Source organism: Ranitomeya variabilis, chromosome 3, assembly GCF_051348905.1.
Source record: "Ranitomeya variabilis isolate aRanVar5 chromosome 3, aRanVar5.hap1, whole genome shotgun sequence".
Lineage (NCBI taxonomy): Eukaryota > Metazoa > Chordata > Amphibia > Anura > Dendrobatidae > Ranitomeya > Ranitomeya variabilis.
The window spans coordinates 445739335-445760699 of record NC_135234.1 but is presented as its reverse complement, the minus strand read 5'-3'; the positions used below and the strand labels follow the sequence as shown (position 1 = coordinate 445760699).

Genomic DNA, 21365 nt, shown 5'->3' with positions numbered 1-21365 from the left:
AGCACAGATGCCATAAAGCCGTGTGCCAGTGGGAGGGAGAATATGCAGAGTCCACAGCAATACGCAGTGACTGAGTTGTGGACTCGTTCGCCAAAATCATTGCGGACTGTGTGGTTCATGCAGGCTGTAATCCGTATTGTTGCCACTAGATGGCAGTGTGATGACTGTTTTGGTTCACCACAAAGCATTAGCTCCGCCCCCTTGAGTACCCGGAACAAACAAGCAGTGTGCTGGGCAGGTGAAGCGTCTGTGCAGTGCCAGGCATGCTCGGGTACCTGGCAGCCGCAGCTCTGGGCCTGGCGGCACTGCTGGGCATGCGGACGGATCCATGGGCCTTGGTACAGATCCCCGGGCTGAGCTTTATCTTTCCCAAGCAGTGCAGTGTGACCCCGGGACGGCTGCTGAGTAAGGGGGAGCTGTCCAGCTATCACGGGGGGCATGGCAGCCCTGGCTTGTACCTGGCAGTGCTAGGGCAGGTGTTTGACGTGCACAAGGGGATAAAGCATTATGGGCCTGGGGGCTCCTACAGCTTCTTTGCAGGTACAAATCCTAATTTCTGCCTATAGGGGGCAATGTGCCATGTAAATGCCACTCACTATAGAGGGCAGTCAATGAATTAACACTCATTGGATTCCCTTCTTGACATTTTTTTAAAGTTTTCTTTATAAAATAATTCTGGAGTAAGTACTATCTGCTGCACTGTGTTACTCTGTTATTCCTCCTGGAAGTGTATGCAGCAATGGGAAACTGTTACCGATGCTTCCAACGGTGGCGCATGGCCTGGAAGACTCCCAGAAAAAGTAGGGACATCCCTGACTCCAGGAGGAGAGCGCTAGTTTGCTGGGTGTCCTAAGCACCGCTGCGATCTGCAGATGTTTCCCCGGTTTGGATGCAGAGTCATGACCCTACAATGAAATAAAAAGCGTCCTATGTAAATGATGGCACTTCAGACAACATATAAGATAAATATGAGGGTACAAGAAGAGATCCAGCAAAGTAATTAAATAATAATTTGTATTTAATCCATATAAAACCACACTATAAAGACTAAAGCAGAAATGCGGTATAGTGGACGCCGAGCAAAGCGAGGGAAGAGCTGTAAAAATAAGGGATAAGGACAAAAAAATTAATAAATAATACAGTGACCCCCTTAAAATGGCAGACCACAATGTATTAATCCACTGAAAAGACCTATATTAAAGTGGCAAGTATACAGCCAATTCTAATCATGAGGCAAAAAGACGAAAACCGTTATATGCCTTCTAATAGCATAAACAGGATGAGGCTGGATCAGAGAATAAATGCTCACATCAGTAATGCTATATGATCAGCCAAGTACAGAGCTATTCAAAGGTAACTAAATAGTTATTATCTGTATAATGGGAGCTTGTCACAGGAGAGCAGCTCAGGCGTCCCCTCACCCCGACGCGCGTTTCGCCACTAGCTTCTTCCAGGGAAACACGCCGGGATTTGTTATTCTATAATGACCCTACACTAGAGTCCTGCTGCTGGCACACCCCTAACACAGAGTAAGGCCACGTCCACACTATCAGTATTTTACATAAGTATTTGTAAGCCAAAACCAGGAGTGGGCGATAAATACAGAAGTGGTGACGTGTTTCTATTATAATTTTCCTCTGCCTGTTCCACTTCTGATTTTGGTGTACATGTACTGAACGTGTGAACATGGCCTTATTTTTCCCCTCTGACTCCCCCCTTGGCAGAACTCCTCAGCCCCCTGTCTTTCCTGACTGCAGCATCTTTTTATGTTCTGCAGCTCCTTCCCAGGCCTGATGGTCAGAACCTAGTGGTGTAGGTGGTCTAGCTTTATCCTGCACCATTTTGGTTTTGCACCTTTTTTTGTACAGTATATGTGGATGATGTGAGCATAACACAAAAAGTGCATGGTATATGGTGAGAACAGTGTTATACTCAATTTTAGGTTACTCATACATTTCCAATGGGCATGAAGGAGGAACAGTACATCTAACAGTTCTAAGCTTGGAATTATTGTATGGGAATACATTTTACCAAAACAAACAAGTTAGTAGGTGTCCTGGTCCTATTTAACTCTTTATATAATTGTATATTTCTATAAGGCCATGTTCACATTGCAGTTGTGGTTCTATTTCATTAAAATCCTTTTGTAATAATGGGCTTTTCTAACCAGATCCATGATCCAGTGCCAGGTCCATGTTACAATAGATCCCATTTGGCAGGTTTGTTGTTTTTTTTTTTAAGAATGTCCCTATTCCTTACATGTATTCTAATGGAATACAACAATGGGACTGATCCATTATCAGCCAATGAATTCTGTCAGGATCCGTTGTCATTTCTGTCCTGGACGCCGTATACTGGAATCCACGAGAAAGCATAAACTGTAGATAAGTCTTCTGCCATACACGTGGGCGAACTCACTGTGTTTTCCAAGAGGAACACGTTACAATACACGGCAGTGTTTTTTGTCCTGAATGTCTTTTCTTTTTTTTTCTTTTGCTGTCTTTTTGTTTCCCCAGCGTTTGTTCATCAGTGTTTTTTTAAGCATTTTTCCATTATTTTTATGGCGTCTTTTGTACTGGCCGTTTTTTTTTTCTCTCTATTGATAATGAAGAATCTGCTAGTAGTTTCTGAAGGGAAAAATCCTTCCCGATGACTTCTATTTTAAAGAGCATCTTCAGAGTGGAAAATGTCTGAAGATTGGTCAGGTCAGCCGCTTGGAATTTTTTTTTTTTAAACCTGAATCTGTTAAAAGTTACTCAAAAGAATGAACGTATGAACATCAAATAGAACATATGCGTTTCTATGTAAAAACTTTCTTTCAAGCGTTTTCTCAGCACTTTTTCAGGCATGTTTTGGAGCGGACCCCCCTGTGCACATACCTTTAGTCTATGGCTGAACTGATCATAGAGGCAGCTATTAGCAGCTCAGACTGTTAAAGGGAATCTGTCACCCCCAGGGACATATATGACCTAATAATATGGGCATACAGGTAATAGAAATGTTACACTAGTCCTACCTGTATGCCTCATATTAACGGTCTTGTTTTTCAGAAATCTTTTATTCTTTCTGTATGTTAATGATTTTTTCCAGGCCCCTAGGCGTGCGGTGCTTGCAAGAAATTCCTGCCCCCAGTCCTCATTACAATACAACCCCTTCCCATGCACATCAGTTATATCCCCGAAATCCCACGTCTGTTCCCTGCACTCCCTCAGAAATACATGTCTCACCCTTCCTTCTGTGGGCACTGCATTCAGGGATCTTCTGTGCAGGCGCCGGTGACTTCTGATCTAGTGACCTCAGGCCTGCGCGCCGATAAGATTCTCTCCCCACTTTCTACCTGCATTGTCATCGCTATGTACACATGGTTCCTAGCGATTACTGTGCAGGGAGGAAGTGGGGAGAGCATATCGGCACGCACACAGGAGGTCACAGTGACTCCCTGCACAGAGGATCCCTTAATGCAGCGCCCATAGAAGGGAGGATGAGGCACGTATTTGTGAGGGAGTGCAGGGCACAGGCACGGGATTCCGGGGGCCATAACTGATGTGCATGGGCGGGGGGTAGTTTTGTTATAAGGACTGGGGGCAGGGATTTCTTACAGGCACCGCATGCCTCGGAGCCTGGAAGAAATCATTAGCATACAGAAAGAATATAAGATTTCTCAGCATCAAGACCATTAATATGAGGCACACAGCTAGGACTAGTGTATAATTTCTATTACCTGTATGCCCATATTAATAGGTCATATATGTCCCCGGAGGTGACAGATTCCCTTTAAAAACAGCGCGCACTCTTTGCTTCTCCTTATTTCTTGCTACAGACTCCCTACAGATTTCACCCCTGTACATTGATGTGAAGAAATTCTTAGTAAAAATCCACAGCATATTTGTTCCTCCGTGCATAAAATGTATTCTAAATGTAGATGGTGCATAGAGATTTACACAACTGCTATTGAATGGCCCATAGGGCAGTTGGAGTGATTGGCATTGTATTTATTTCAGAAAAGTTCCAGAAGTATGCATTTTTGTCGTGCACCAGCTTAAAGAGTTTACTAAAAGCAACTAAATTTTGTATTTCTTTTTCACAGCGAGAGATGCCTCTAGAGCCTATGTGACTGGTGACTTTACAGAAGGTGGATTAGTAGAGGATGTGACGGAACTGTCGCCTACGCAGATGTTACACCTCCACAACTGGCTTAGTTTTTATCACAAGAACTATGCAGTGGTTGGTATGTTTTTTTTTTGTCCCCAATATTAGAGACTGTTGTGCTGATAATAATGTACTGCTGGTAACCAGCTCATGGGTAGAAACATATATTAAAAAGTCAGTACTTACAGTTTTATTTTTCTTTCTATAAGGTAAACTCATAGGACACTTTTATGATGATGAAGGAAATCCTACAAAAGCTTTAGAAAAAGCATTAGCAGTTATTGATATTGGGGTAAAGTTAAAAGAGCAGAGATTTGAAGAGAATAAGCAGTTTCCACCATGTAACTCCGAATTTAACTCTGGTTCCAGCAGAGTGTGGTGTTCCAAAAATAGGTGAGTAACAGCCACAGGCCACATGCACACATTCAGTATTTTGTCAGTATTTTACATCAGTATTAGTGATGAGCGAATATACTCGTTACTCGAGATTTCCCAAGCACGCTCGGGGGTCCTCCGAGTATTTTTTACTGCTCGGAGATTTAGTTTTCCTCACCTCAACTGAATGATTTACATCTGTTAGCCAGCTTGATTACATGTGGGGATTCCCTAGCAACCAGGCAACCCCCACATGTACTCAGCCTGGCTAACAGTTGTAAATCATTCAGCTGCGTCAATGAAAACTAAATCTCCGAGCAATAAATAATACTCGGAGGTCACCTGAGCGTGCTCGAGAAATCTCGAGTAACGAGTATACTCACTCATCATTAATTAGTATCTGTAAGCCAAAACCAGGAGTGGAGCAATCAGGGCAAAAGTATGATAGAAGCATGTCACAACTTTTGCATTTTTTACCCACTCCTGGTTTTCTGATGTTCAGTATTTGGTCAGTATTTTACATGTGAAGGTAGCCTAAAGTTGGGTTCTGGCTAAGTCTGAGCCCCAATTTGCAACATTAAATGACGGACGGCATCGAAAAATAAGCACAATGTAAATCAATGGGCCAAAAAAAATGCTGTGCAGATGGTGCGTAAAAATCAGTGCGGAATTGCTGCGTATTTCAAAGAAGTGCATGTCACTTCTGTTGTGCGGATCTGCAGCGTTTCTGCGCCCCTCCATGATAAAAATCCGCAGTGGCAAAAACCGCACAAAATCCGCATCAATTCCGCATAAAAACCGCACAAAATCCACGGCTGCGGATTCTGCCAGGAGATGCGGATTTTGAGCAGAAAATTCTGCACCTCTTTTCCTACGTGTGCACATAGCCTATATATCTATAGTGTATGTAGCTGACAGTAAAAAATGGCACTCATATTTTAGTCTGCCGTGAAAGGGACATAATTTATTTGCTTTCTCTATAAAACATGTTTCCACTTGATTTCTTTTTCAGTAACAGTTAAAAAATAATTAATTGCCGTACCGAGCCCCCGCTGCACTTGTTCTAGTGCTGCCCTTGTCCCTTGTCATTTTCCATGTATCCTCATCAGTCAATGCATTTGATTGCCGTGTTGATCAACTGTGGCCACTGATTGGCTGCAGTGTTCATATGTCACAAAAACACCAGCAAGATCCTGTTAGTCATGACATGTGATCATTGCAATCAATCACTGAACTCAACACTGATGGTCACATTTGTGACTAGTCATTGGCTAGTTTTGAAGAAGTGAGTAGACTTTTCTTTTTTTTTTTAATTTTACACTGAGCAGAAAGGGTTATGAAAAATACAATTCAGAGGGTGGACAGTCCTTTAAATATACTGTAAGAAGTTATGAACTTGTGCTGCTGTTGGCAGTTATTGATCTACTGTATGTCTATACAGATCCAGGCGTTGCACATATAATAGTTAATACATAATGAGCGGATTATAATTTTGGAGGCCAAAATATAAGTAAAAAGAGCTTTTGGTTGCATTGCAGCTGTTACAACTAACTTTTTGAGCTTACTAAGATTTATCTAGTCCCACTGTAGATTTACAGTATTGACAGATACCCTGGTAGCTAAATTGCCAGAAACTAAAGAGGCAGACTGTGTATATATACAATAACTTTTATAAAGCCAGCTACAACTGATTATTGTTTGTCTTTGTAGTGGTGGAATACAAAGAGATTGGGTCGGAGTCCCCAGAAAATTGTACCTAGCTGGATATGATGGATATCGCTGTGTATGTGTCAGGACTACTGGTCCCCCATCAGAAAATCCTGAGACAATAGAACATGATGACCATGGAGATCTAGATAATCCTTCCCTGAAGGAATATAAAGACTGCAATCCTCTTTTTGACTGGTGCCTGCTTAAAGAATAAATTATGGATATCTGTAACTTATACATAATGGACAGATACTTATAACATGCTAAGTAGAGATGAGCAAAAAGGTTTGCAGGACGCTAGTCCAATGGATCAGAGCACTGCGAACCTCTGCCTATCTGGCAACATCCTTGGTGACTGTTTAGTAGGTCGGGCATGACATTATCGTTTCAATGTAACACAAGCATGACCTCATGCCGAGAATACGTAACAAACTGCAATTCTAAGGGCTGTTATTGATAAAGATGGACGCTGGAAGACTTCTATTACTAATATATGGTTTTAGTAAAATTGTGATACCTACAAATTATGATGTCACATTGGAAAAACACTGTGCCACATGTCTTATTGGTGCGTAATACAAGTGGTGCAGTTTGTGTTATAGATTTATCTACAGGATGCACAACCACTTGAAAATTTTGACTTAGGACAAAAACAATGGCAGCCTTCCTGTAGTTTTCCAAAGTTTTTTCCTATAGCCCCTAATCTGATTTCTTAGTTTTTGTATTCACATGGATTGTTCCTTGGGGTATGTCATTCATTGATGCTTTTCCTATAAGCACTACATTAAGAATAACCTCACCAAACATCATTAGTTATCAATTGTGAACCCCACAGAAAGTGATTAGAAAGCTTGATCACTATACATAGCTACACCGTAACACGGTAGCTATCCTGACATTGCTGATTCTGGGACATCTTTTTTTACCACTCTGTGTTGTGTGTTTTTCCTTTGTTATTATTTCTAGAAATTCATAAGTTGACATCAGTACATTACAAGTTGGGGGAGTGTCCCTCCCCACAATCACTATCCAGTCAGTGTTGACAGTGGCCGCCGTTGGACAAACCCTCTTGTGAATGGAAATGGTGCCACCCTGTTGTCAATTTATTCATAAATTTTTTGAGGTATAACAGGATCGCCAGCAGGTTAAATCATGTCCAAATAAGATCTCTATGAGGTCTTTGCTGAAACAGCCAATTATCTATACTACTTTTGATTAATTAGGAGGAAGAAAAGCAATCACAGTGAAGACGGGAACATAATTGTAAGTTTGTCCAGCTTGTCCATGAGCAGCTTCACAGAAGTAGATATATAGCAAATGGGGTTAAAAAGTAACTTTTAATGTAGAATTTCTAAAAACAACGTACAATTTGTGAAACAAACTTAAAATGCAAGGTGCAACAAAAATAAGCATACAAAACCTGTACAGATTGGTATGTTGTTTGTCTTCAAATTAGTCAGACCCTATTTTGCTCCTTTATTGAATTCAAATTATTGGAGGCAGGTAGGGGTAAATCAACATATAATGTTTCCTACAGGATATAACCCCAGATACCCCTATATATTTGAGGGTGTGCCTAGGTCTTATTGTCCTTTGTAGGTATTTTGTATACCATTGACAGACATAATTTGGACAAAGTGCATATATATCCTAGTTTACCAGTATAAAAACTGTGGCATACCAAAAGGATTTCATAATAACCAGGTACGGACTAGAGTTGAAATTCAGCCCTGGCATTTGAAATTAAAAGCCAATGCCGTCCCCGTCCCCAAGCACCAAATGGGATATATTACTAATATTACCCTGGATGGAGGAAAGGAAGATTTACTACAAGATTAATATTTCTAATGATACCTGTGGCCTGCTGGAATAAGTGACGGAGTCAGCAACTTTGTGCTCTGTCACAACTCTTAACAGTATGGGTGTCTTGAGAACATGGATTCTGTTAACCCCTTTCTGACATTAGACGTACTATCCCATCCTTGTGACCTGGGCCCTTATGACCATGGACGGGATAGTACGTCTAAGCGATTGGCCGTGATCGCGGCCGGGTGTCACCTGATTCTCACAGCTGACAACCGGCACTAAGTGCCAGGAGAGGTCACGGACGGCTCCCGTCACTTTAACCCCCGGAACACTTCAATCAAACATGATTTCAGCGTTTCGGAGCCGGCACAGGGGCTGACAGCTAATCATTGCCATGGAGACCCAATGTTGTCATGACGACATCCGTGTCTCTAGATCTGAGAGACTTCCTGTCATGCGCAGTGCATGTCAGGAAGTTTCTCAGTGTCAGTGCACAGAAGCTGCAGCGCTGACAGCTTCTGTAGCATGCAGATCTGCATGCTATAGAAGCGATCAGCCTGCAAAAAATGAGTGTCCCATAGTGGGATACAGTGTAAAAGTAATAATGAATTTAAAAAAAAAAAAAAAATTGTAAAAATATTTTAAAAAAATAATAAAAAAATTTATTCTATCAGTAAACAAATATTGAGTGAAAAAAAAATCTGAATAAAAAGTACACATATTTGGTATCCTTGCGTCCGTAACGACCCACCCTATAAAACTGTCCCATTAGTTAACCCATTTAGTGAACACCATAAAAAAAAAAAAAGGCAAAAAGCAATGCTTTATCATCATACCGCCGAACAAAAAGTGGAATAACACGCGATCAAAAAGACAGATATAAATAAACATGGTGCTGCTGAAAACATACAGCTCCAGCACCGGAAAAATAAAAAAAGTTATAGCTGTTGGAATAAAGCTATGCAAAAATATTTTTTATATAAAATAGTTTTTATTTTATAAAAGTGCCAAAACATGAAAAAAATGATATGAGGTATTGCTGTAATCGTACTAACCCGAAGAATAAAACTGCCTTATCAATTTTACCACACATGAAACGGTATAAATACCCACCCCCAAAAGAAATTCATGAATTGCTGTTTTTTGTTCATTCTGCCTCACAAAAACCGGAATAAAAATCGATCAAAAAAGTAATGTGCCTGAAAATGGTACCAATAAAATCATCAACTCGTCCTGCAAAAAACAAGACCTCACGTGACTCTGTGGGCCAAAATATGGAAAACTTTTAGCTCTCAAAATGTGGTGATGCAAAACCTATTTTCCAGGACCTCCCTCCTGACAGCACCACCAGGAGGTTGTCTTTCGTATCCTTGATAGGGACAGGAACACAGAAGAGGTTTAATAGCCCCTCTCCACCACCACCCTTCAGTGTTTTACCTGTCCCTATCAGGGACAGACGCAGAGGAGTGCAGGGATGCGGAATTACCGTGACGAAGATCTCTTAGTAGCCGGTCGAGCAGGGCTCCCGGGGACAGCTTCATCCCGCTTTAGAGGGCTCTGGGCGTTCCCTCAGTGCAGGTCGAGCTGTGTACTCCCATCCCCTGCCGCATCCCTCTCGAGGGGGCTCTGGGTGGATAGCTGCTGTTTCGGCCACATGCGGGTGGTGATCCTGGAACTTCTGGCGTGTCGCATCACTAGCGGCGCGCTTGTGATGACTTCCAGGGGCGGAGTTTCTGGCCGTCGTCGCGCCCGTTGGATCCAATGTGGTGACGCCGATGGCCTGGAGGCGCGCGGCCCCGGCTAGCAAACTTCCGCCATGCATTGGTGCCGGGTGGGCCTGGGGAGTGTAGCTTCGGAACCTGGAGCTGGATTTGGCGTGCATTCCAACGGGAGTGTGCGCAAGACGGCCGGAAATAACAGGATCATCAGCAGGTGAGCTCGGAAGGAGGATGTATCAGATGTTTTGAAGCCAGGTGAGACAGACTGGGAGCACACCATTCAGATGTCCAGTCCTCAGAGCTTGCCCCGGACCATGATAAAGAACCGCCCAAGCGTTCAACGGCAGTAACTAAATGCAAGGCTAATAGATGACCCATATGCTCGAACAGACTCCCAGAAGGACACTTTAAGAAACTATGCGATGGGTGTATGTCGGGGCTACTTAAAGAGGAACAAACCTCTTTTTTGGACAGCATAAGATCCATGATCAGAGAAGAAGTAGATACTACGGTATCAACTCTAGTACCGGTACAGTCTCCCCGTCCTAAAAGACCCAGATGGGAGCAAGATCTGAGCTCGGAAGGAGAAGTCTCAGCCTATTCTATATCGGATTCCGGGGAAGGCGAATGTTCCTCAGCCGTAGTTCTAGAAGAAAGGAAGAGGTATCTGGTTTCTTCTGAAAACACAGACACGCGCCTGCAGGCCGTCAGAAGCACCATTAGGGCTCATTTCCACTGGCGAGAGACAAATCGGTCTGTAATCTGGACCGAAAAAACGGATGTAACGTATGCGATTGTCATGCGAGTGCAATGCGATTTTTAATCGCATCATCCGTATGACATCCTTATTACTGTCTGATTTGTACGCACCGGTGTCCTTTGAAAAGCCGGCAAATCAGTGCTGTGTACAGTAAAATCACACTGACAGGTTAGAATAGAGTAGATATATACACATAGAATAGGTATATATACATATATATATGTCAGTGAGACACCTATATATGTATATTTATATTTATTGCAGCGCAAGATAGCATTAAAGCCGCTAATTCAATTGCCGGCTTTTCATTTCTCCTTCCCATACCCGACAGGATATGAGACATGGTTTACATACAGTAAACCATCTCATATCCCCCTTTTTTTTGCATATTCCACACTACTAATGTTAGTAGTGTGTATGTGCAAAATTTCGGCGCTGTAGCTATTAAATTTAAGGGTTAAATCGCGGAAAAAATTGGCGTGGGCTCCCGCGCAATTTTCTCCGCCAGAGTGGTAAAGCCAGTGACTGAGGACAGATATTAATAGCCTAGAGAGGGTCCATGGTTATTGGCCCCCCCGTGGCTAAAAACATCTGCCCCCAGCCACCCCAGAAAAGGCACATCTGGAAGATGCGCCTATTCTGGCACTTGGCCACTCTTCCCACTCCTGTGTAGCGGTGGGATATGGGGTAATGAAGGGTTAATGCCACCTTGCTATTGTAAGGTGACATTAAGCCAGATTAATAATGGAGAGGCGTCAATTATGTCACCTATCCATTATTAATCCAATTGTATGAAAGGGTTAAAAAAAACCACACACACATGATTAAAAAGTATTTTAATGAAAAACACACAGGTTGTTTTAATATTTTATTGCTCTCTCAATCCATGTGATGACCCTCGCTTGGAAAAATAATAAACCAACAATATACATACCCTCTGATGAACTGTCACACGTCCCACGAGGTAATCCATCTGAAGGGGTTAAAATATTTTACAAGCAGGAGCCCTGCTATAATGCAGCTGTGCTCGTGCTTGTAAGCCCCGGGGAATGAAGGAAATGTAGGTCAATGACCTATAGTTACCTTCAGTCACGGTGATGCGCCCCCTGGTGGTTGTCCTCATATGACCTCGAGCGTGGGAAAAAGTTCCCAGGCTGCTGTTCATGAGAACAGCCAGCAGGGGGCGCATCACCGCGACTGAAGGTAACTATAGGTCATTGACCTACATTTCCTTCATTCGCCGGGGCTTACAGGCACGGAGCACAGCTGCATTTGCAGGGCTCCTGCTTGTAAAATATTTTAACCCCTTCAGATGGATTACCTCGTGGGACGTGACAGTTCATCAGAGAGGGTATGTATATTGTTGTTTTATTATTTTTCCAAGCGAGGGTCTTCACATGGATTGAGAGAGCAATAAAATATTAAAACAACCGCTGTGTTTATTTCATTAAAATACTTTTTAATCATGTGTGTTTTTTTAACCCTTTCATACAATTGGATTAAAAATGGATAGGTGTAATAATTGACGCCTCTCCATTATTAATCTGGCTTAATGTCACCTTACAATAGCAAGGTGACATTAACCCCTCATTACCCCATATCCCACCGCTACACGGGAGTGGGAAGAGAGTGGCCAAGTGCCAGAATAGGCGCATCTTCCAGATGTGCCTTTTCTGGGGTGGCTGGGGGCAGATGTTTGTAGCCAGGGGGGGGGGCAATAACCATGGACCCTCTCCTGGCTATTAATATCTGCCCTCAGTCACTGGCTTTACCACTCTGGCGGAGAAAATTGCGCGGGAGCCCACGCCAATTTTTTCCGCGAATTAACCCTTAAATTTAATAGCTACAGTGCCGAAATTTTGCACATACACACTACTAACATTAGTAGTGTGGAATATGCAAAAAAAAGGGGGATATGAGATGGTTTACTGTATGTAAACCATGTCTCATATCCTGTCGGGTATGGGAAGGAGAAATGAAAAGCCGGCAATTGAATTAGCAGCTTTTAAGCTATCTAGCGCTGCATTAAATATAAATATACATATATAGGTGTCTCACTGACATATATATGTATATATACCTATTCTATGTGTATATATCTACTCTATTCTAACCTGTCAGTGTGATTTTACTGTACACCGCGCTGAATTACCGGCTTTTCAAAGGACTCCGGTGCGTAAAAATCGGACAGAACTCGCATGGTGCGAGTGCTGTGCGATTTTTTTCTCGCACCCATTGACTTGCATTGGCGAGTCTCGTCCGAGAATCGCAGCATGCTGCGATTTTTTTCTCAGTCCGATTTCGGCTGAGAAAAAAAATCGCAAATGAAAAGACACCTATTGAATAACATGGGTCCGAGTGCAATCCGATTTTTTTATCGGATTGCACTCGTCCGTTTTCCTCACCAGTGGAAATGAGCCCTTAAGGTGGTAAACGCCACAGAACTTCTAACAGTCCAAGTTGAGATGTTTGGCGGACTTAGGGCTCGCAGAAACAGAGTGTTTCCAGTAACTCATCATATAACGGAGATGATCCTGGAAGAATAGGAAGACGTCGGGAAAAAGCTCATAGTCCCAAGAGACATTAAATATTGCCTTCCATTCGATCCAGAGGAAACTAAAGTATGGGAATCTGTGCCAAAGGTTGATATACCAGTGGCTAAAGTTTCAAAGAAAACCGCCATACCTTTTTGAGGAGTCGTCCGGTCTCAAGGACCCTATAGACAAAAGATCAGAGGATCTCCTCAAGAAGACCTGGGAGACATCATCGGCCATCATGAAGGCTAACATCGCGGCTACCTCGGCAGCCAGATCAATGAGTCTATGGATCGAAAAAATGGAAGACCAGATTAAGAATAAAATTCCTAGAGAGGAAATTCTGAAGTCGTTACCCTTATTGAAGATGGCGACCGATTTTATGGCAGACGTCTCAGCAGAATCAGTCTGTTTTGCGGCAATAAACAATTCCTTATCCAATGCAGCAAGACTAGCTCTGTGGCTTAGGTCATGGTCAGGAGATACCCAATCAAAGAACAAACTTCGTTCAATACCATTCCAGTATCAGAGGCCAAGGTCCAACAGGCAATGATGCCAGAACAGTGGGTGGGAGACTCCAGAACTTCCTGGAAGACTGGCGAGAAATCACCCAGAATCCATGGATTCTAAGCACAGTAGAGCAGGGGTACAGAATAGAATTCAGCCAGTTACCCCCCAAGAGATTTTGCCTGACTCAGACCCAGTCTCCGGCAGTTCATCAAAGACTCCTAAAAGATGTACAGGACCTTCTACAGTTAAGGGCCATTGTCCCGGTTCCTCACTCTCAAAGGTTCAGGGGACATTATTCAAGCCTCTTTTCTATAAAGGATCCAGGTGTGGAATATCGAACAATAATAAATCTCAAACCACTAAACCGGTGGGTAGCCTACAAGCAATTCAAAATGGAGTCTCTCAAATCTGTTATACCACTAATCCGGAAGGGCTCAGTAATGAGCACATTAGATTTAAAAAGTGCCTACTACCAGGTCCCTATCCACGCTTCCCATCAGCAATACCTCAGATTTGCTATCAAAGACCGAGATCGCATACAACACTTCCAGTTCAGATGCCTACCATTCGGTCCCTCTTCTGCTCCCCGAATCTTCACCAAGCTCCTGGCAGAAGGAAATCCTGATAGTTCCTTACTTGGACGACATCCTGCTCATGGGGGATTGCCCACAACAGATGGAAGAACATTTGACGACAACCATGTCAGTCCTAGAGAAACAAGGGTGGCTAATAAATGTAAAAAAATCAAATTTCAGACCAGAAACATGGAAGCTGTTTCTCGGAGTTCTCCTGGACTCAACACAGGAACACTCATATCTTCCGCAACACAAACAGCAATCAGGAAGGAGATTCAGATGGTACAGAGGCGAAAGTACATCTCCATAAGGAAAGCCATGAGGGTCCTGGGTTTGATGACCTCATGTATTCCCAGTGTTCAATGGAGCCAGTATCACTTAAGACACTTTTACAGCAAGAGGTCCTTACAGAATGGGACGGGAGAGAGACTGGACAACAGAATGCAATTATCCAAAGAAGCAAAAAGGTCACTGTCATGGTGGACCACTATAACAAATCTCAAGAAAGGAAGACCCTGGAGAACATCTCCGTGTGTGAACATCACTACGGACGCAAGCCTCGTAGGCTGGGGGGCTCACATGGAGGAAAGTTACCTCCAAGGAGCATGGCCCGCATCAATACGCAACAGGTCGTCAAACTACAGAGAGCTCAGAGCAGTCTGGGAAGCTCTAAAGAGATATCGGGAAGAGTTAAAGGTCTGAATCTTCTCAGACAACTCGAAAACAGTTGCCTTCCTACTACATCAGGGAGGTCCAAGACACCATCACTTACAGGACTTGTCAGACGCAATATTCTCCTGGGCAGAACTCACAGTAAAAGCAATCATGGCAGTACACTTGAAAGGCTCGGAAAATCAAGTGGCAGACTTTCTAAGCAGGGAAAAGGTGCAACCCACAGAGTGGTCCCTAAACCAGGAGGTCTTTGTTCAGTTAACCCATCGATGGGGCACACCGAAAATGGATCTCTTCACCTCCAGGAAAAATACAAAAACAGAAAAGTTCTTCTCTTTAAATCCTGGAGACAGGCCGACAGGGATAGACGCCTTGGCACAGAGTTGGAACATGAGTCTCGCTTATGCATTTCCACCACTGGCTCTAATACCGAGAGTCTTAAGGAAGATCCTGTAGAGCCAGGCATCAATAATCCTAATAGTACCATACTGGCCCAAAAGGAGCTAGTTCTCTCTACTGAAGTGGATGTCCTTGGAAGAACCAGTCCATCTACCAGCAACATCGGACCTCTTAATTCAGGGCCCTCTAGTCCATCAAAACCCGGGAATATTACAATTGGCGGCTTGTATCCTGAGAAAGAGATCCTGAGGTCAAAAGGCCTGTCAGAACTAGTCATTGCTACCATCCAAAAGAGCAGGAAGCCGGTGACTTCAGCAATATATCTAGAAGTCTGGAAAAAGTTCTGCTCACAAACAACAGTTCCGGTATCCTTTTCTCAGGGCCCAGATATTCCTAGGTTCCTGGACTTCCTTCAGTCTGGCTTCGATAAGGGGTTAAGGCCTAATTCATTTAAGGTGCAAATTTCAGCCCTGAGTTCCTTCTTTTACTTTCCGTTAGTCAATCATCCCTGGGTAGCGAGATTTATTAAGGCCACTCAATGTCTCGGGCCCACAATACATAGCCCAGTACCCCCCTGGGATCTCAACCTGGTTTTGAATGAACTATTTAAAGAGCCATACGAGCCCCTAGATCGGGCACACCTAAGATCAGTAACCCTCAAAGCCCTTTTCTTGGTAGCAATAACATCAGCAAGACGTATTAGCGAAATTCGGGCCCTCTCCATAAGGGACCCATATTTGAAGATTCAAGAGGAGTGTAATGTCTTAAGACTGGATCCCGCCTTCCTTCCCAAAGTTGTTTCAGATTTCCATAGAAGTCAGGAAATTCTTCTGCCAACTTTTTGCCAAAACTATAACAACGAGAAGGAGCGCTCTCTTCACTCAGTTCTTCATTACTTAAAAATCACAGACAACTGGAGAGTGGACTCTAATCTCTTCATCCAGATGGCTGGAAGAAACAGAGGGAAGAAGGCGTCCAAAGCTACACTAGCTAGATGGATAAAATCGGCTATTACCACAGCATATGTCGCAGCGGGGAAAACCCCACCAGAAAGCCTCAAAGCTCACTCACTGAGCGCAATCTCGGCTTCGTGGGCAGAAAGCGTTGGGGCTTCTATGGACCAGATCTGCAGGGCCGCAACTTGTTCTAAGTCAAATACCTTTTGCAGGCATTATAAGTTGGATGTTCTGTCAAGCCAACAGACGGCCTTTGGGAGGAAAGTCCTCCAAGCTGTAATCCTACCCTAAGGCCGGCGTCACACTGGCGAGTTTTACGGACGTAAGAGCGCAGAAATTACGTCCGTAAAACTCGCAAAATAAACGGCACAATTATTCTCAATGGGGCTGCTCCTATCAGCCGTATATTACGGTTCAGTATTATACGGCTTTCTACGGCCGTACAAAATCGCAGCATGCTGCGTTTGTCAGCGCATTGCACAAAAAAAATCGCCAATGAAAGTCTATGGGGGCGAGAAAAATACGGATTCCACACGGACCAGCAGTGTGACTTGCGAGAAATACGCAGCGGTGTTAGTGAAAAGTCGGTAATTCAATTGCCGGCTTTTCATTTCTCCTGCACAAACCCGACAGGATATGAGACATGGTTTACATATAGTAAACTATCTCATATCCCCTTTTTTTTTTGCATATTCCACACTACTAATGTTAGTAGTGTGTATGTGCAAAATTTCAGCGCTGTAGCTGCTAAAATAAAGGGTTAAATGGCGGAAAAAATTGGCGTGGGCTCCCGCGCAATTTTCTCCGCCAGAGCGGTAAAGCCAGTGGCTGAGGGCAGATATTAATAGCCTAGAGAGGGTCCATGGTTACTGGCCCCCCCTGGCTAAAAACATCTGCCCCCAGCCACCCCAGAAAAGGCACATCTGGAAGATGCACCTATTCTGGCACTTGGCCACTCTCTTCCCAATCCCTGTAGCGGTGGGATATGGGGTAATGAAGGGTTAATGCCACCTTGCTATTGTAAGGTGACATTAAGCCAGATTAATAATGGAGAGGCGTCAATTATTACACCTATCCATTATTAATCCAATTGTATGAAAGGGTTAAAAAACACACACACACATGATTTAAAAGTATTTTAATGAAATAAACACAGCAGTTGTTTTAATAATTTATTGCTCTCTCAATCCATTTGCAGGCCCTCGCTTGGAAAAATAATAAACGCACAAGATACATACCCTCAGCTGAACTGTCACGTCCCACGATGTAATCCATCTGAAGGGGTTAAAATAATTTACAAGCAGGAGCCCTGCTAATGCAGCTGAGTGCTCGTGCTTGTAATTCCCCGGCGAATGAATGAAATGTAGGTCATTGACCTACATTTCCTTCAGTCGCGGTGATGCGCCCCCTGGTGGATGTCCTCATATGACCTGGAGCGTGGGAAAAAGTTCCCAGGCTGCAGTTCATGAGAACATCCAGCAGGGGCGCATCACCGCAACTCAATGTAAGTATAGATCACTGCTTTCCTTTCAGCACCCGGGGATTACAGGCACGAGCGAGTGGTTTATCGCAGCTCGTGCCTGTAATATTAGTTAACCCCTTCAGATGGATTACCTCGTGGGACGTGATCGGACATCAGAAGGTATGTATCTTGTGTGTTTATTATTTTGCCAAGCGAGGGCCTGCAAATGGATTGAGAGAGCAATAAATTATTAAAACAACCTGTGTGTTTATTTCATTAAAATAATTTTTAATAATGTGTGTGTTTTTTAACCCTTTCATACAATTGGATTAATAATGGATAGGTGTCATAATTGACGCCTCTCCATTATTAATCTGGCTTAATGTCACCTTACAATAGCAAGGTGGCATTAACCCTTCATTACCCCATATCCCACCGCTACAGGGAGTGGGAAGAGAGTGGCCAAGTGCCAGAATAGGCGCATCTTCCAGATGTGCCTTTTCTGGGGTGGCTGGGGGCAGATGTTTGTAGCCAAGGGGGGGCCAATAACCATGGACCCTCTCCTGGCTATTAATATCTGCCCTCAGTCACTGGCTTTACCATTCTGGCGGAGAAAATTGCGCGGGAGCCCACGCCAATTTTTTCCGCCATTTAACCCTTTATTTTAGCAGCTACAGCGCTGAAATTTTGCACATACACACTACTAACATTAGTAGTGTGGAATATGCAAAAAAAATGGGGATATGAGATGGTTTACTATATGTAAACCATGTCTCATATGTCGGGTTTGTGCAGGAGAAATGAAAAGAAGGCAATTGAATTACCGGCTGCTCACAGATATCGCGCTGAATGAAATCTAAATACAGAATATATATATATATATATATATATATATATATATATATATATGTGTGTCTCAATGACATATATATATATATATATATATATATATATATATATATATATATATATATATATATATATATACTGTATATATGTTTTCCCGAACATTTGAGCACATAAATCCATTTGATGTCGGTTTTGCAAGCTTGCACGAAAATCTCGCAGTACGGATGCCATACGGAGGATGCCATGCGCAAAATACGCTGACACACCCTGACTACGGATCACTATTTTGGGAACATTTCTCCGTATTACGGCCGTAAAATATGGACCGTATTGTCTTACGCCGAGTGTGACGCCGGCCTAAATAGGAGTTATTTGGTATTTCTCCTGGTGGTGCTGTCAGGAGGGACGTCCTGGAAAGTAGAAATTAGTCCTACCGGTAATGGTATTTCCAGGAGTCCATCATGACAGCACCCCTTATATACCCTCCCTTGGATTTCCTGTCTGATATGTGATATGAACATGTGTAGAGAGGAAGTTCAATAAAATAGTGTTGCATCCATCCTGGTGTGGTACTTGGGAAAATCACTAAAGAGTGGTGGTGGGGAGGGGCTATTTAACCTCTTCTGTGTTCCTGTCCCTATCAAGGATACGAAAAACAACCTCCTGGTGGTGCTGTCATGATGGACTCCTAGAAACACCATTACCGGTAGGACTAATTCCTACTTTTTGCAATAAAAAGTGTCTTTTAGTGTGTGACAGCTGCCAAACATAAAACCCCTCTATAAATAGTAAATCAAACCTGCCTTTAACACCCCCTTAGTTAGGGAAAAATTCTAAAATAAATAAAATGCATTTATTTCCATTTTCCCATTAAGGATGGGGCTAAAGTTAGGATTACGGATACTTTTGGGATTAGGGTTAGGGTTGGGATTAGTGTTAGGGGTGTGTTGGGGTTAGGGGTGTGTTGGGGTTAGGGTTAGGGGTGTGTTGGGGTTAGGGTTGGAGTTAGAATTGGGGGGTTTCCACTGTTTAGGCACATCAGGTGCTCTCCAAACACGACATGGCATCTGATCTCAATTCCAGACAATTCTGCATTGAAAAAGTCAAACAGTGCTCCTTCGCTTCCGAGGTCTGCCATGCGCCCAAACAGTTGTTTACCCTCACATATGGGGTACAACCACACATCTAGAAAAGTTCCTTGAGGGGTCTAGTTTCTAAAATGATGTCACTTGTGGGGGGTTTCCACTGTTTAGGCACATCCGTGGCTCTCCAAATGTGACATGGCATCCAATCTCAATTCCAGCCAATTTTGCGTTGAAAAAGTCAAACGGGGATCCTTCCCTTCCGAGCTCTGCCATGCGCCCAAACAGTGGTTTCCCCCATCACATATGGGGTATCAGCGTACTCAGGACAAATTGCACAATAACTTTCGCTGTCCAATTTCTCCTGTTACCCTTGGGAAAATAAAAAAATTTGAATCTGAATGAATTTTTTTGTGAAAAAAGTGAAATGTTCATTTTTTTTTTTTTTTTTAAAGATTCCAAAAATTCCTGTGAAGCAGCAGGAGAATTAATAAACTTCTTGAATGTGGTTTTGCGCACCTTGAGTGGTGTAGTTTTTAGAATGGAGTCAATTTGGGTATTTTCTATCATATAGACCCCTCAAAGTGACTTCAAATGTGATGTGGTCACTAAAAAAGAAAAATGGTGTTGTAAAAATGAGAAAGTGCTGGTCAACTTTTAACCCTTATAACTCCCTAACAAAAAAAAAGTTGATTCCAAAACTGTGCTGATGTAAAGTAGACATGTGGGAAATGTTACTTATTTTGTATGACATTTCTGTGTAATTTAAGGGCATGAAAATTCAAAGCTGGAAAATTGAGAATTTTTCGCCAAATTTCCGTTTTTTTCACAAATAAACACAAGTCATATCAAAGAAATTTTGCCACTATCATGAAGCACAATATGTCACGAGAAAAAAAATGTCAGAATCACCGGGTTCCGTTGAAGCGTTCCAGAGTTATAACCTCATAAAGGGACAGTGGTCAGAATTGTAAAAATTGGCCTGGACATGCAAAACACCCTTGGGGTGAAGGGGTTAACGTAGCAGACAAAGCATCCCATGCTGACTGGCCAAAAGTAAAATGCTATACCAGTGTCAATCAAACATCCTGGTAAGTGCTATAAACTCCTTTATACATTGCACATGCATGCAAAGAAAATAACCGCAGCACTAAGATAGTAACGTGTGTCTTGTCTAACATTATATAGACCGTCTTCATGTTACACAAATGACTGCATTTGCATGAACGGTATTAGGTAAAATAGATTGGAACGATCTCTCCAGAATCCTTAGAGATGTGCAAGATTAGAAGCTCTTGTTAATCTATTGGTGGATGTGGAGGGCCGTGGGGTACTCAGGCCGGGCCCAGGGGAACTTAACCCTTTCACGACATGCGCTGTACTGCGCATGTCGGGTCCCCTGCCTTGATGTGGGCTCCGGCGGTGAGCCCACATCAAAGTCACGACATGTCAGCTGTTTTGACATGTGCGCGCAATAGCGGCGGGTGAAATCGCTATTCACCCGCCGCTATTAACCTGTTAAATGCCGCTGTCAAACGCTGACAGCGGCATTTAACTACCGCTTCCGGCCGTGCGGCCGGAAATGAGCGCATCGCCGACCCGTCACATGATCGGGGGTCGGCGATGTGTCAGAACAGTAACCATAGAGGTCCTTGAGACCTCTATGGTTACTGATGCCGGCCTGCTGTGAGCGCCCCCCTGTGGTCGGCGCTCACAGCACACCTGCAATTCAGCTACATAGCAGCGATCTGATGATCGCTGCTATGTAGCTGAGCCAATCGAGTTGTGCCAGCTTCTAGCCTCCCATG

At 43.3% G+C, this 21365-nt stretch overlaps 1 protein-coding gene across 1 annotated transcript; it reads left to right on the top strand.

Moving 5' to 3' along the window:
* Window positions 1-204: 204 nt before the first annotated feature.
* CYB5D2 (cytochrome b5 domain containing 2) lies at window positions 205-6780 on the top strand. The gene is made up of 4 exons (XM_077296492.1): window positions 205-540; window positions 4088-4228; window positions 4359-4542; window positions 6235-6780. The coding sequence occupies exons 1-4, from the start codon at window positions 264-266 to the stop codon at window positions 6446-6448; spliced, it is 816 nt and encodes a 271-aa protein (XP_077152607.1). The 5' UTR covers window positions 205-263; the 3' UTR covers window positions 6449-6780.
* Window positions 6781-21365: the final 14585 nt, after the last annotated feature.

Bases quoted from the DNA above. Each gene is read 5' to 3' on its own strand.
- CYB5D2 (XM_077296492.1), top strand. From the start codon at position 264: ATGCTCGGGTACCTGGCAGCCGCAGCTCTGGGCCTGGCGGCACTGCTG. The intron at 541-4,087 runs GTACAAATCCTA...TCTTTTTCACAG, and splicing joins CTCCTACAGCTTCTTTGCAG to CGAGAGATGCCTCTAGAGCC. The intron at 4,543-6,234 runs GTGAGTAACAGC...TTGTCTTTGTAG, and splicing joins GTGTGGTGTTCCAAAAATAG to TGGTGGAATACAAAGAGATT.